Source organism: Carassius auratus, unplaced genomic scaffold, assembly GCF_003368295.1.
Source record: "Carassius auratus strain Wakin unplaced genomic scaffold, ASM336829v1 scaf_tig00017056, whole genome shotgun sequence".
NCBI lineage: Eukaryota > Metazoa > Chordata > Actinopteri > Cypriniformes > Cyprinidae > Carassius > Carassius auratus.
In genome coordinates, this window is record NW_020524733.1 from 30,949 (window position 1) to 47,954 (window position 17,006).

The 17,006-nt window shown below is 38.8% G+C and overlaps 1 protein-coding gene across 1 annotated transcript; it reads right to left on the reverse strand.

The window, feature by feature from the left end:
• Nucleotides 1-2,950: 2,950 nt before the first annotated feature.
• Nucleotides 2,951-11,680, reverse strand: LOC113075423 (histamine H3 receptor-like). The gene is made up of 3 exons (XM_026248140.1): nucleotides 11,293-11,680; nucleotides 9,066-9,232; nucleotides 2,951-3,829 (listed from the first exon to the last, which is right to left on the reverse strand). Exons 1-3 carry the CDS (start codon nucleotides 11,612-11,614, stop codon nucleotides 2,951-2,953), a joined length of 1,368 nt encoding a protein of 455 aa, XP_026103925.1. The 5' UTR covers nucleotides 11,615-11,680.
• Nucleotides 11,681-17,006: the final 5,326 nt, after the last annotated feature.

The window sequence follows — 17,006 nt, forward strand, 5'->3', positions numbered from 1 at the left end:
CTATGTACCCCTTAAGTCCCATCTAGTCAGGCTATATCAACTAAATAGGTTTAATCTAATTAGACTACACAAGTTACCCACAAAAACCTTCCACCAAGATTAACCTAAACTAACTCTAACCTAACCCTAACCAAGTTTTAAAAGCTACCAGATGGGTTCCTTTTAATTAATATACTTCTATTGGGTGACTGTTTTGCCAGAGCACATCACCCACAAAAATCTAACCCCAAGACACCTATCTAGCATAGCCAGCAAGATTGAAATGGTCAACTAGCTTCTTCTTTTTCAAAAAAACATGCTGTTAGACAAGTTTTACCATTTAAGTTGTGCAGGTGATTTTAATGGTTCAAGATGTTCAATTTTACCACATTAAAGACAACAAATCATGGTCAAAAACACATTAACCTTGATCCAATCCAATGCATTGTCAAGTACATCCAACTATCAAACCAGAGAGAGGTTCATATTAATTATCTACTTCTGTCTGGTGACTGTTTTGCTGGAATTAACATGTGCCAGAACTAGCATAGCCAACAAAACTACCATGGCCAATCAGCTTTATCAGAAAGACCATGCTGGTATGTTTTACATGAGTTTTGTAGGTGGTCAACATGGTTGATCCGGTTGCTCCAATACCTAGACCAGCACCAAACTAGCATAAACCAGCCTGCACCCCTAAAGAGCAGTGGTCTAAGCTGGTCTTTTCAGTGAAGTAAATTACCTTCTTATAGTTGTAAGGGCGTTAATTATGATATAAGCCCCCCGATCAAACTTGTCCCCAACATTGCATTGTACTGTTAAACCCTTGAGCTTGGTTCTTGCTAACAGCTTGAGTCAGTCAGACTTCCGCAATTCAGTGGAACATCTTCAAAGGAGTTTGGCCACAAATGTATTTCTGTGTGTCTTATTCCATCAGCGTAAATTCAGGACAGCCTGACATCCACACATTTATGTGGGAGGTTATCATCCCTAAGCAATGGGATGCTTAGAGGCAAGGTTCATGCTGATCTGTTTCGATGGTTCCCAGCAGTTTTCTTTGATAGTTTTTGAAAAAATTGTGTGCTTATACACAATGCCTAATAATCTAAAACCAACATTGCCGCTCCCCGACTGTTGTGACAGCCACAAAAGGAACATGCAATAGTAATACATTAAACCACATCTTTTCTTGAACTCTCAAGTAGAAAATATCAAGAAGTCACTTTAAACGCTGCTCTCTAAATGCTCGAACAATTGATCATGTAAACAACCATGTCTGTCCACTCATTAACTTTACATAGACACCATTTAGTGCAACAGCATCACCTGGTTAAGAGATTCGAGATTTTCAAATTCAAGGATCTGATGAGGATGCTTGTTATTGGGGTTTAATTAACTTGAGCTCCAAACAGCACTGATAAATCGAGTGCACTCAAAGCCATCTGGATAAAAAAAATTACTAATTCACTGAAGCAAAAAGCAGATCAGAGCCGCAGAAGTGTGGCGACTGCTCCAGAGATAAGACCTGAGTTTTTAGAGGTGTATGCAAAATACTATTGTGATTGCTAGGTGTTTTGGGCCTTTTTAATTCAGACTATAATCATTGACCAATATGGTTTGAATATCAAATAAAAGATCATTCTGTTACCTGTTCTGGGGGGAAACAAAAACCGTGCATTTGGATCTTGTTAAACATTGTCTAGAGCTTTTGGGAGATTATCCATGTGATATGAACAAACTCAGTCAAATTAATCTCAAAGATCTTGGGAGGCACTGAATCATAACTACAAATATGAAATTGGCCTCAGTTGGATAACTTGTTTAAATCCATAAAAAGCATAATTTAGAAAGTCTCTTGACGAGGTTTGAATTGAATGCACAGTCTGACTGCTCCAAAACTTGGCATGTACAAAACCACAAAATATTTGTGCATTGATTTTATAAGCCCTCCCCCCAAAAAACAACAAAAAAACATTTTTGTAAACAAGTTTTAAAACATTATAAGTTATACAGTTATACTCATAAAGCCATTTTAAAGATTTCAGTGTTGACGACAATGACTCTGTAACCATGAATCTAGTCAAGAAGAAACTAATTACCTTCTTAAAGAGATATGCCCCAAATGTAAAACTGTTTGTCTTTCCAAAGCTGTATGACTCAATTTCCTATGTGAAACACAAAAAGAAAGACGTTGAAATCCAAAGAGCACTTGAAAGAACGGGATCAGTGCTGATGACCAACAAAAACAAAAAAGCACCATATAAATTGTCCACATGACACAGTTGCTACATTCCAATTCTTTCATATAAGAATTGATTGACATTTTCAAGATTATCAGCTTATAAAAATGATGAGAACTTAATTCACATTTCACAAAACATCCATTCAACAACATTATTAGTTTCAATCTTGTTCATAGCAGGTGATATTGATTTCAGAGTCTGAACTCTGAACAGAGTCACTGTGAAGCTCATGATTTTAATGGTAGAAAACACTTAATATTTTTCCTTTCTCATTTGAGTTGTAATGCCGTCTCACAGATCACCTCTTCATCACTGAACTGTGTCCATGGAGAAGAATGTCCAGTCAATCAATAATGTTGATATGAGTGATGTGAACACAAGCTGCATTACTTTTTCACCACAGATGTCCAAGAACATGCAACTTATATTAGCTAACAAGAGTGAAACAACTCCATTCCTATGTTACTGCAAGACAAAAGATAGACAAATAACAACAGCAATGTTAGTTGCACTGTTTATATCCATCGATAAAAGGTCAAATCTTCATAAAGAATCTTATTTTGGGAATTTCATCAAAGAAGAATAAAACATGCATCAAGTAATGACATGGATTTCCATTACAGATTTCGCTTGTGTGGAAATGTTTCGCTTTCTTGCCTTGGTGCTTTTATTTCATCCTTCAATATTCAGTGTGAAAGAATAAAATCCCTTTAGCTGTTGTCATATTGTCACTGGCAGGAAGGGCTTTCCTCGTGTGGCCGAACAGACTGCCGCTTGGGGCACAAAATCTTGGCGAAGGCCCGGCGAAAGCTGCTGTGGCAAAGAGGGTAGAGGAAAGGGTTGATGGCTGAGTTGAGCCAAAGGAGCCAAAAAGTGACTTCGTACCAATGATGTTCCACACAGCTACCGCTGCAGGCCGCCCGTATGATCATAAGGAGGGTGTACGGTGCCCAACACACCCCAAAAACGCACACTATGACTGCCAAGGACTTGGCAATCTTCTTATCTCTCAAGAGACGCGCTTGTCCTCCACTTCTGCATGGTGCGCACGGATTTGATGCCTCCTGCGCTCGTATTATTCGCGTCCTTAACCATCTGCTCAGCAACCCTCGCTTCTTAATGGTTGTCTCCATTGTCAAAGACACAGAGTGGGTGCTGCTGGGATCACCGCTGGAGGACGGCGAAACCTCATTCTCATCTTTGATCACGGCCGAAACGGTCGCTGGCTCGCTAGAAGACACCTTGCGTGTTTTGACGAAGAAAACGGACGATGCCTGTCCGTCGATGACCCTCCAGCCGTCCTCCTTCTCGGCCTCCACATGCGCCATGCGACTCCGGTTCCGCCGCTGGATGTTGAGATAGATGCTGAAGTTGAAGAAGGCCACGGAGATGAACGGAGAGAAGAACTCGAAGGTAGACGCGGAGAGCAGAAAGTACCAGGTGCAGTAGAACTCGGCGAAACATTCGTCCTCCGGAACGATGCTTTCTCCAACCATTAGTTCCCAGAAGATGATGGCTGGTCCGTAGAGGAGGAATGCCAAAACCCACACCGCCAACATCTTGACCACTGCCAGACGAGTGACGCCCTGCTGGGCCCGGTACCTCACCTATGGAATAAGACGAAAGATTAAAGTCAAACGAGAGAGACACATAAAATAGCCATAGTTCAGAGTCATAAATTGGTTTGGGAGGGATCCCTGCCAGCTATCGCACTCAATAAAGTCTATGCACACTCAGTGTGACTGCTTCTTCTTTTTCATGATTTATTCAATTCACAACCTAGGATTCAGAGCACTGCGAGGAAAAGAACCAATTTTAGTTCTGCAGAACTGATCGGTTATACTGTGAGCTAATGATTTGGACCAGTTCGACTAATGTGGCTTTTAAAAGTTAATCAGCGTGTCTGATTAATCTGATGACATGACAATACAATTTACATTTAATAAAAGATCAAGACATGTGACTAAATCACTTTACAACATGAATACCCTTTTTTTTATAAACAAGTTCTGGTTTCTCTGTTTCAAAACCTAGCAAGCTGCCTTTCTTTCTACTGCCTTAGGAGAAAAATAGGAGGATTTACACAAGTAGTTTCAGATTTATTACCCTGTAAAGCCTATATGAAATTATAGGCCGAAATATATCAAAAATATTTTATATATGTTTTTGTTGAGTATCATATTTGATCCATCAGGCATTCATGGCTCATATAGTTAAATATAAGCGATATAGGCGTGGACATTTGAACAATTACACTAAAAGAGCTTTTACTGGATAAAAAAAAGTCAACTATCAATCATGTTTTTCAAAGTTTTGATCATGTAAATAATTCAGAAGCTTTTGAAATTAACTTTAAATCTTCTGAAATATAGCAATGAATAATTGACAGGAGTAATCGTCTCCGCTGATGGACACTGTGACAATAAGGCTGTCTTCGCCATAGCACCTCACTCTCTAGAGACCGGCCCGAAACACTTTTCATTTCAGTAATTTAAAAATGACAATTGGAAAGATGACAACCAGAGAAAGGAATCATCTATTCGAAAAAGACAGGAGCCCTCAAGGGTGTTTTCTTGTTATGAACTAATACCATTTCAGCCCTGAAATTACAGCAAATAATAGTCTTTAGGGAGTGGGGAATATATTTGTAACTACCTCAGACAAACATCAAGGTATTTCACACCTTCTATAGCCCTTGAACTGAATTCTGGGACGCTGGAGATGCAGTTTTGTTGACACAATGCCCATTTCAGTTTTGATGTGCCGGCCACTACTACATTTTTCCTTATAATAGATGTTCAATTCCATGAAAATGTCCACGAAAAATTGGTTTTATTTCCTTGTACACGTAAACATTCAATTATTAATTACTTTGCAATGACATACGACAGCTTGGCCAAAACAATTTGCAAAATAATAATAATATTTAATCGTACTTATGAGAAAACACGTCATGTTGACCTCAAAGGTTGGGGATTGCTGGTATGTTAATCCCCATACACACACCCTTTGGAAAAACACACTACCTTTCCTAAACCTTATTCTGTTCAAAACATACCTAAGGAAAGAAGCATCTCTGTCTTTAATAATTCACCACCAAGGAGAATAATTAAAGCCAGACATGCTTGTCAAATGCCACTGATACTATCACATAAACCACTACTTTCGATTACTGACAAGTCTTTCTGAAATGACATTTGAGGTTTGAAAAGCATTTAACTTTGTCATTCATGACGGATGACAGATCGTTACTCTTTCAAAAGCAATCTCAGATAAAGCCCATTGACATGTTGTCAACAGGAAGTAACGGCATTAAACAATGAGTACTTCAGAAGAGCTGGATAAGAAATGTATTTTGCTAAATATGCAAATTTCAATACATTATGCATGAAGCCGCAGTGGAATAAACTACTGAGATGTCATTGCATAATCTATTAAAAGTTATGCTCCAGATATTCAGTCACAAGCAGTTAAATTACCTTTCAACACATCTGCAAGATCTCGTAAATTTGTTATTGTAGGGCATATCTATGCCTTAATGTTTCTTAACAATCTTGATACTATATTTTCCACAGGAAATCAATATTTGCGTTTCATAATTCGCCCAAACCCTGCTCTGGAACGTCAAAAGCTGTTAAAGGACTGGGAAATGGGCTTTAACGCCATTTTCGCTCAGCGCATTCGTCTTTCACAGTAGCGCATCAATCCCATGTTTTCTGAGCTTATTTTACTCAACAGTTTCGTTGAATGTGAAGAGAGGTTATTTAAGGACCTCAAGAACCCAAATTCAACATCATTTTGCTGTTTGCAATGGAGATAAATGCACACACTGAATGGAAAGAAATATTGAACTTCCTTCCCCTTCCTTCCTTTTATGATTTCACCAAAAGAGCTGGTGTGCAGCAACGTGGTTTTCAAAGCTACTTCAGATCCAGCTACTTTAAAACTGTACAAGCAACACATGATTTAAAGTAGTTAATCGATGGGCAGCTACTCATTAAAAACCAGTTAGATACACAACAAGCTACCAACAAAAAGCAGAAAAGTACATTAAAGCAATTAAAAACGGGTGATATTTTTTAAACATATAACTTTCAGACTATATAATTAATAATTTAATCAGAGAAGTATTTAGCTCGCTCAGAAACGATGGATTTGAATGAATGAATCTTGATTAAAGTGACAGCATTAAACTTGGACGGATAAAATTTACACTTTAACATCCAAATTAACCAATTCAGTATATAAAGTCGTGCCAGTGTTATATTTAAGAGAGGTAAAAGTGCATCTTCCTCATATTACATGCATAAAATAGTGACTTTGGATAAAGTTGGTACTGAAAGAGATAGATGGTTTTACTCTTCAACCCAGGTGAAAAAAAGTGCACTAAAATACACTTAAGCTAATCTTAAAGTGTACTCAACTGGGCTATTTTGAGACACCATGTGTATGAACTAAAATGCGCTTTTATCATACTATCTTTGTATTAAAAATGAATTTAGTGTACACATTAACACATCTTTTGAATATACTCATCACCAACACTTCTATATATTTAGTGTACAGTATCTTACTACACATAAAGTCAATTCAAGTGTTATATTATATTAAGTGTACTTAAGTACCACAGTTGGGAAAATTTACTAGTCATAAGTTAACTGTGGTACTTAAGTGCACTTAATATAAATGCACTAATTTGCACTAACAATTAAATTGATTTTATTAAATGTATAATTTATTAAAGCATTCAGAGCGCACTTCAGAAATACTCTAATAAAACTCCTCTGTAGATTTTTTTAATGCACAAAAATCTATATCAGTGGTATTTAATATACTTTTTCAAGTGCACTGAAGTACTGTTGTGTCTAACTTTCACAATTTTATTTAGCACAAATGTACTTGCTTGTACTTAAGTATTGTTTAGTGCATTGAGGTATACTTTATTTTTACTTTAAGAGTAACCCTCTTTAGATCACCAACTAAACTGTAACACAGACACACATGTGGTTTCCTTTACAGTAGCCATTTTGGTGGGTAGGTGCCTGTTTTAGACATGATTTTTAGCCGTGTGGTTTTCATCAGAGGCCTCTCTCAGTATGTAAAGGTCAGGAGAGGGGGCAGCCTTGTTATAGTCGCTCCGCGTGAGTTAATACAGCCCCACAGAATCACTGGCAGCTGCCTGCATGTCCAAAATAGCTGTCTGTAGCACGCCAGTCATAAACCAGAATTCAGTCAAGCCAATAGAAAGATTGAGAGGGACACTCAAAAAACACTTATGGAACAAAACAGCAGTGCATTGCAATACAAGACCAAAGAGTACTTCCTGTACTTTTTACATTCGTTACGAAACAAGCCCATCTTCTAGTGAGCTACCCATGTAGGAAGCAGTTTAAGGCATTGTCTATGCACTTTCCGACACAGAAGCTGTTCTAAAAGATAGGAAGCATAATTCTAAAGCAATGAAATTCTATGGCAGTCTTTCATAAACTCTATAAAATAAAGATTCTTTATTGGCGTCAGTGGTTCCATGAAGAATCTTTAAATGCTTAGTTCAGCCAAAAAAGAAAGTTCTGTCATTAATTACTCATCCTCATGACTCTTTATTGGCATCAGTGGGAATGATCGAAGGCTTAGTTCACCCAAAAATGAAAGTTTTCCTCATGTTGTTCCAAACCAATAAGACCATTGTTTTTGGGTGAACTATCGCTTTAACATCAAAGGAAACATGCCATTCCACAAAAGCTTCTTTAGATAACTCAAATGTTCTTTACTCAGTCTAAGAAATAATTGCTCTTTTAAAAACCACCAAAACTGGATCTGCGAATGCTGTGAAAACCGTCCTTTCTAACCTAAGCAGCTCAAAGTTTGGATTTTTAATAAACCCACTGGTCTTAAGGTTGACTCACTATGAAGTATGAATATAAATTGATGATGTCGTCCATGACTAACAAATCAGATATTTGCAGTAAATTGCACTGAAAAATTCATGAGCATAGAGCAGTTGAAGGCTGGATCCGCAGAGGATGCGAGCTTCATCCGTTGGGTGGGCTGCTCTTATCTAAGATCTGTCGCCGGGGCAGCAAGTCATTTGCTTATTATTCATCTGATTGCAAAAACACCGTCTTCGGTGTCTTGTGGGTTTTGTGAACAACTCATTTGTTTCAGACAAAAGGGAAATTTGCAGTGCCTCATCCGAGGCACCAAGCGAAAACTTGGTTTTTATGCATTTGTGGGAGACAATTGGAATATTTGAAAAACATCAAATGTTTCTGACATTATGGACAAAAGAATGGGTTGCAAACACTGAATATTGTAATTGCTCACAAGTTTTGCTTTGTGTTGCTTTGAGATGTGTACTGCAAATTTATCTTTTAAACAAAAAACTGAATTTGTACAAGAAAAAAGGGGCAAGACTTAATTTTGTCTTTTAGGAATTGATTGTGATTGAGAATCCCTGGTTTGTTTGAGGCAGGTAGTCGAAGAGCAGAGGTTGGCTTATTTTTGGTCTATTTTGATGAAAAACTACTACGATATTGTCTTTGGAAGAACAGATTTGCCAGAATGCATTGTGTTGAGACAACATAAACCCAGTATGGTGGACGAGGCAAGAAAAATGTCAACCTTTAATATATTTAATGCAATACTGAAGAGTCCTGATAAAAAATAATGATATCTTATTTAACGTCTGGAGCTTGACAACGCTGCACTTTCAAATTCTAGAAAAGCAGTGGCCAGTACAATACCATTTTTCATTTTGTGCTCCACTGAAAACGTGACATGCAGGTTTGGACTGGCATTTACTGACTATGACTTTAAGTAGACTAATTGGATGTTGATACTTACAGCTCGGGTAACGGACAAGAAGCGATCATAGCTGATTAAGACGATATTGAAGACGGAAGCCGTACACAACAAGTAGTCCATCACAAGCCACAGCTTACACAGTCCACGTCCCAGCATCCACCTGCCCGTCAAGATATAGGGCATGTAGACGGGGATGCAAAAAGCCCCTGGAAAGAGAGAGACACATCACATTTTACTTTATTATATACAGTCCTCGGCTGCTTCTCCTGGTCAGGATATAATAGGTCCTTCAGAGCACAAAATCAATGGATCATGTCACGAAGGAGTCGCTTCACAACGTGACCAATAAACCTGAGCCATTATCAAAAAGCCATCGAGCTGCAAAGGGAACGGTGGCTGCTTTCTGAGCTCTCTAGCTCTTTCTCTTGCTTCTCCGCACCTAGAAGCATCAAGAGAAAGCTTTTTCACAAAGCCATACAAAACCGCAATCTCATCACTGTCTAGTCCTTGAAGGACGCTGAGATTTCACGTCTATCATACTGTCAAAGACACAGCCATGGCTCTGTTATTTAGAGCCTTTGAGCTGGTTGGTATCCACAAAGAGAAAAAGCAGTGCTTTGTTGCACTTTGTTTATCTAAACTACGTGGGCATGTTTTCAGGTAGAGCGGCACCTCTTATCTCTCAAACCAAGTTGTTTTATTATTTATTTTTCAAAGGACTTCCACTGAGCAATACATCGGCTGAGCACTAATGCCTGTGAGCCGCAAATAAACACTCAAGCAGGCAGAGAGGGTTTGGTGAACAGACCACAAGGCTGTGGCTCTCGTTTCTTAATGCACTCTTAATCCAAGCCAATAATTGATGGTGCCAGCGCACCACAGAGCAGCAGAGAACTATAGGTCTCTGTCTTGGTGCTGCAGATGGATGGGTGTAATCATTGCTTTTTCCACCTCAGAACCGGCTTTGCTAAGAAAGCATGACAGGAATATGGTCTAGAAATAAAAGACGAAATATATGGCTCATTGGGAAATTTGAGTCTTCGTCCATATAGCGGATGAAGCAAGAAAACATCACCTGTTAATGCATGTATATGCAATACTGAAAATTACTGATAATAATAGTTACGCTTGGAGCTTGACAACCTGGATGCCCATTCACTCTTTCAGTTACTGGAAAGGATAAAAATGGATGGCGTAATGGGAGATTTGGAACTGATTCACTTTAGGACAACCATTGTGGGGTTTTCATTGCCAAATATAATGGTGATATAATACACAAAATATAATTGAATGACAGCAAATAAGACAAACACTTATTTCACCCTATATAACTACTCACAATTCACAAGCAAAAATAATATAAAAAATTAAACCAATGCAAATAAAGTCAGAATTGGAAAATAAGGATGCAGGACCATTTCTGTGGTTTTGAGAGGTTTTGAGAAAATGAACTTTTGTTGAGGTTGCTGTTGGGAGTGGTCTAATCACTCTCCTGGTTTCCAAGATGAGGTCAGAGCAGACAAAACCGGAGAAATGTGGTTTATGTAATAATTCACTCAGAATCCATTTCCTGCGAAGTAGTGATGTGGTATGGACTGCAGACCATGTATAATCAGGATTATGAACATACAGACATACTCTCTAAAAGTGAGCACAGCTATAATAATTGACATTTATCATGTGGAGACAGGTCATTCTGATGAGTACTGACTTGTAAAACTGAGCGAGAAAGCATTACACAATACCTAGACCCCAATATGTTGGTCATTGTTGACCATTTAGAGATTATCAACACTGAATGATAATAGTTATATATGTTCTTTTTGTACATTTCGGGTACTTATTGTGCAAAACAGAACTCGAAAAAGTCTGTCTTGGACGGATAAAATGTGTCTGTCTAGTCTGGCATCGATCTCTCTGTTGCATATCCACTACATGTGTTTGATCGATCCGGCATTGCTCATCAGCTACACCTGCGTGTTTTCTCAAGTAAGGTGAAGCCTAATACATGTAACTTTTCTTTGCCCTCTCATTTGGGTGTCTATCAAAGCCAATATTCCCACAGATCTCATCAGATGTACAGTATATAGGATTTCCAGAACGCTTTGATCCTGTAGAACAAAGGGCTTCCCATTGCTCGATGACACATTGATCATTTTTTAAAGAGATATAATATCTTATATTCACATGCACAAATACAATGCCAAATCAAGCGCTTATGAAGCATTTTGAGTTGAAGTTAATTCAAATGCACGTTTGTACATACCAACAAGGAAGTCTGATATAGCCAAATTAAGGAAGAAGTAATTGCACTGATTTCTGAGGCTCTTGTCCACGACGAACGCGAGAATTACCAACGCGTTCCCGACCACCACCACGACCACCAGAGTTATCATGAGGATCGCCAGAATGACCATCGTGTACCCTGGGAACGGAGCCCCATCCGAGCTGACGGTCGTGCTGTTGGAGCTAGAGGAATTGAAGCAGTTAACCATTGTCAGATCGAGGACTTCTGGAGAACCAGCAACAGGTCTGAAGTCATCATGTGAACCTATTCCCGCTGACGATGATGACAGCAGAGTTTTCATCCCTTTAGGGCTGCATTAACTTCAGCGCGCGGCGGAATCATCATCCAGTTGGAGTCTCCAAACGCCTGAGGAGTGCGCGCATCTTTGAAGCGTCCAGTGCAATACCAGAAACACATGAGGTGAAATGACTCCTTCCTGAGGGGAACTCCAAGCCCGTGCACTGAGACTGAGCGCAAAGTTTGTGCTCTACGATTTTCCAACAGAATAGCGCGTTCCCGTCATGCGCGCACATCAACTGTTGCGCTCTCGCGCCTTCCGTTGGGTTGCGCGCTGTCCTCAGACAGACACGAGATGAACGCGGTCCACTTTGCAGCTTACCTTTGTGAGGATCTGGTTGCAGAATGATATCCAGAATTGCATACACAACATTTTCCTCCCTCCATTTGTCCAAGTACAGAGAATATTATTTTTATTCAAACACACAGTGATTATTTGTATAGCTCTGCTTAAATAGTTGTTATACACACTTGAATGACACATGCATTGAGAATCAACACAAAGCAAAGACAGTATAAGTTTTTTTCAGATATTCTATCTTGAATACAATTGTGACCCTGGACAACGAACCAGTAATAAGGCACAATGTTTTTGAAATACATCACCTGAAAACGGAATAAATTAGTATTTTATTGCGTTTTATGAATGTTTAGACATTTTAAGAGAAAATAACAACGATACTCATGAATTTGTTTACAATGGCAATAATTTAGTATTTTTCAAGTTAACCCAAAATTCAAATCATGTACGCATGTCATTCAAAATCTATTTAAAAACCTCTGAACCAATTCCCCTTCCCACTCTTTAGGACTGGCTTTGAATGATGAAAGAAATTCCAACATGAATCCTGTCCACCTTTTTTGACTAGTGTATTAGTGCTCTTGTACTGTTCAGTGGTTTCAGAACCATGGACAGCAGCTATTGCCATCCACTCAAGGCGAAGCTCAGGCAGGTTATTTTCTTCAAAGCATTCCTTCCATACCCAGTGGCTGTGCCTCAACTACATTATATACTATGTCGCCTTTTATAAGGCATGATGGAAAAACAGACTGTAAATTCAAGCATTTAAGAGAGAAAAAAAGGTTAATGCCTCAATCAGAGTACATGGCGTTAAAGGCATGACAAATAAACATCCTAATTGCACTTTTAAGTTTTAAATTGCACACCATGTACAGTACGCCTCCTCTTCCTAAAGTCTGTGTTCTAGGTATAAAAAAATCTTAATTACTCTCGCTGTCAGAGATGTGGTTTTCTTTTCCTGCGTGAGTCATTTCCCTACTGACACAAAAGACCGACTTTAGCCCTGTGTGCTCTTCCTCAGCTGTGCACCAGAGCAAGACGGTAGGAGACACTTTGCCCCTGCATTTCACACACACATGCGTGACATTGATACTGAAATAATGGTGCATCTGTGAAATCCAATTTAGTGGCATTGCATGGTGCAGCTCCTTTAACTTCCATTAGTCCAGCAGTTGTGCAGTTAAATTCTATCTAAAACCCTTTTAAATGTGTCATTCTACTTTAATTACGATGGGCTAATTAAGCCCTGGGCTCTTAAACTAGGGATTCTTATCTAGGCCCCACAGTGATACCAATCACTTCCAAAGAGGGTCACTTGAGAGGCTGGGGAGTGATTCGATTAGCTTAAGTGTGTTGTTAAAACGTGGAACAAATGCTATAAAAGCACAGTAAAACATCTAATTCCTGGAAGATCTCAATGCCAAATCTGACTCAAGTGCCCAACTAGTTTAAAGCCTAAAAAATCAGCATGAGATCAAAACGGATGCTATTGGATTGATGCATTTTATTCTAAAGAAGAAAAGCTTTCATTTCACCATTTTTTAGCGAGTTGTGTTGTTGTAAGGGTTAAAGCCTCCTTAGTCTTGTTTCAGTTTGCAACATTTCATGTTGCTAATGAGCAGGGATTTCAAACATTAAAGCGTTTGGACTAAAAACATTCAGGCAGGTGCCAGAAGAAGATAACATGGAAAGAGGCTAAGTGCAATCAAGTTCTTTGTTGTATTATTCTTGCAGAGGAAGCAGAATTCCGTGTATTCCCAGAGCCCGGAGCGAGAGCTACAACTCGTTTCAACTGGGATCTGCTCCATCACCTTCTAAAGAAGTAGCAGAGACTCTTATGAAATAAGCTTTTGTCTGCTCCCTTCTGATGTTTGATCTCCAGAGATGAAGAGGCCTGACCCCTTTTTAAAACAAACAACAACGGCCATCTCCCAATGCCACTTGAGACGATAAAACAACATGAATTATCATTCTGCTCTGGTCTTCTTGCTTCCCAAGGCCTCAACGGAGGACAGCTAATGTGCTGATTTGATTTCTCCCACGATTAATATTATTCATTGATACTGTTGTCAGCCAGGTTACAAGAGGGAAGTGTTTCTTATCCACCATGCAAATTAGACACTTTCATGCAATGCTAATGGTTCTCTCTTGGTGTCTATGTTTGGAGGGATATTATCTGGTCAAGTCGAGTTGTGAAGTTCAATATTGCATTTATTCTCACAATGCACCAAATGACTGATTAGCATGTTGGAGATCTGGCTTAGGCTGCTTAAAATGTACCTAAACAAAGCATGGTATTTTCTAACATACTGTAAAGATATTTGTAGTTAAGGTTTTTCTGACATGGCATTAGTGGTGTGTGATAGAGTTGCTGTGGTTGAAAGAAAGTTAGTTGGAGCAATGATAAGATGCCAAACAATCCTTGAGCAAGTTTTTCCCAGTCAAATCAATAATTAGCATGTTGGAGATACATTTTAGGCTGGCGAAACACAGCACTGCATGTTCAAGTCTACAGTCCAACTTTCTGTACCAAAAAAACAACAACAACTCCTCTTTGGCAGATATGAATTTTCACGTCACAAAACTTTTTAGCCATCAAATTGGCAGTTTTCATGTCACATAACTGGCTTCAACAATTTTAAAAGTGCCAATGCACAGCATGGCATTGTCTGATGTATTGTGGAATAATTTCAATCCAAATATAGTGCAATTCCTCACCTGATGTCATTTATACTAACATGATTCTGTGGCCCAAAGTAAAAGAGATCTTCTGGTTATAGTTCAGATGCGATGTGTTTAGACTGTTTGGTGGTCAAATAGAAAATTAGCATGTTGGTTTAGTCAATGCTAATTTAATGCTTTGGGATTCATCCCTAGGGAAAACAGTTTTCACATTTGCTGCCATGATTCTTTATACCAAATAAAGACATCCATTACCCAGGGCAAAAATGAGCTGCCAGACTTGCCCGGATTAATTTTTTTCCAGTCAAAATCAATGGTTATCTTGTTGGAGTTATGGTTTAAACTGTCGAAACACAGCATTACAATTATTCAAACCAAAAATTAGCTTGATTCTTCTGCAGAAATCAAAGGTTCAGTTAACCTTACATATCATAACAAATCTTTTCTACAAGAACTGTTTGGACATCTAATTGCCAAGTTGCATATTACAAATCTATTTGTCACTTTAAAAAGAGCATGGTATTGTCTTGAGCAGGAGTTATTTCTATCAATATATATATACATATAGCACAATTCCTCATCAGATGTAATCAACACCAATGTGAAACTGTTGCCCAAGATTAGAGAGGTCTTTTGGTTACAGTTCAGATTTTTGTTCAGACTAACTGTGGGGTCAAATAGACAATTAGCATGTTGCTTGGGTCAACTTTAAAAGTATCAGTGCACAGCACTGCATTTACTGAGGTACTGCAGTTATTTGCAGAGAAGCTTTATTTCTTGATCAGAAACTATATTAGAGTCGTTCTTTGGGGAAACAGTTTTCACATTTGCTGCCATGGTTCTGTAGACCAAATCAAAGACATCCATTACCGAGGGCAAAGATTAGGTGCCCAACAGGCCCTGAGCAAATTTTGCCCAGACAAATCAATGGTTAGCTTGTTGGAGATATGGTTTATGCTGCCAAAACACAAGCATTGCAATTATTTGAACTAATAATTAGCTCGATTCTTCTGCAGAATTCGAAGGTGCATTTATTTGCACGCCATAACAGATTTATTTTCCTCCAAAAACTAGATTGGCAATTAGCATAGTCACAGATCTATTTTCGTCACTTAAAAAGCGTTTTGAAAAGGGTATTTCTATCCATATCTATAGCGCAGTTCCTCAACATCAACACTAATTTGATGTTCTGGCCAAAAATAAAAGCCATCCATTGGGTACAGTTGAGATGAGATGCTTGAGCAATTTTAGTTTGGACTGTTGAGTAATCAAATGGACAATTAGTAAGTTGTTTTAGCCAATTTAATGTATCAGTGCACAGCACCATTATTTGAAAAGAAGCTTGATTCCCTGTCAGAAACTATATTAACTGAGATTCATCCTTTAGGAAAACAGTTTTCACATTTGCTGCATGATTCTGTAGACCAAATAAAATATTTTTCAGGGCAAATATTAGGTGCCAAACAGTATTGCATGCAAGGCAGATTTAGACTTATACTCAGAAAACATGTCACAGCAAAACACCACCAAAGCATTTAGCAATGCCCCTTGAGTCGAAGCAAGCAATTGAATCTGAAAGGGTAGGTGCTGACAGTCAAAAGATGTGTTAATATTCATTGAAAGGAAATAGAGTGGGAACACAGGGAGGGAGACCTAGAGGCAGGCATGAAAGAATAGTCCAGAGAAAAGGGAATAGATGCATGAAGAGAGGATGAAAGTGAGAAGACTACGACTATCGCTGCAGACAGGAAAGAGGCCAGAATGTCAAAGACCCCAAGGTATTTAAAAAGGAAGACAGCAACGATATGTGTGTGCGCCTTAGACAAAGAGTGGAACCCAGGCGAGACGTCAAAAAGCACTTGAGTACTTTTTCTGGGTGACTCATTCCCACAGAAGAATTCACCGCTCGCGAACCATTCATGAGCTCAGAATGGAAAGACTCAGGGAGGCTAGAATGCAAACCAACTAGTTGCTTTCCGAGACACGCCACCAAACCGTTTCCAACTTGGTATTCAGATGGTTTTCCGGTGACCTAGCATCTGCTTATTAGAACATCATGCGCCAAAATGATCAAGTTATTCTCACATGAGCTCATTAAGGACACTTAGTATGCAAGTCATAGCTCTGCAAACTCACCAGGTGGCAGTGGACTTTGGCCCTGCAAAGTTTGAATGGTAAATATAGCATGCAATATTCAAAAGGTTAAGTATGAGCGAAAAACTCAATATTGGAGAGCGACTCTCCACAGGACTAAATAATGGGCGTTTGACAATCAGACATGGGAATGACAATCCTTTCATACTTGACGTAAAAAGTCCCCTTAATCTGACATTTTGGTATGACGCTCCTTGAAAAGCTAAAATTGCTTTTGTCAAGCTTTATCAAATTACTTTATTAGAGCATCGCTAAACCG

Excerpts from the sequence above, each read along its gene's own strand:
- LOC113075423 (XM_026248140.1), bottom strand. The coding sequence starts at position 11,614 with ATGAAAACTCTGCTGTCATCATCGTCAGCGGGAATAGGTTCACATGAT. Across the intron at positions 9,233-11,292 it reads TATATCAGACTTCCTTGTTG|GGGCTTTTTGCATCCCCGTC; the intron begins GTATGTACAAAC and ends CTCTCTTTCCAG. Across the intron at positions 3,830-9,065 it reads TCTTGTCCGTTACCCGAGCT|GTGAGGTACCGGGCCCAGCA; the intron begins GTAAGTATCAAC and ends CTTATTCCATAG.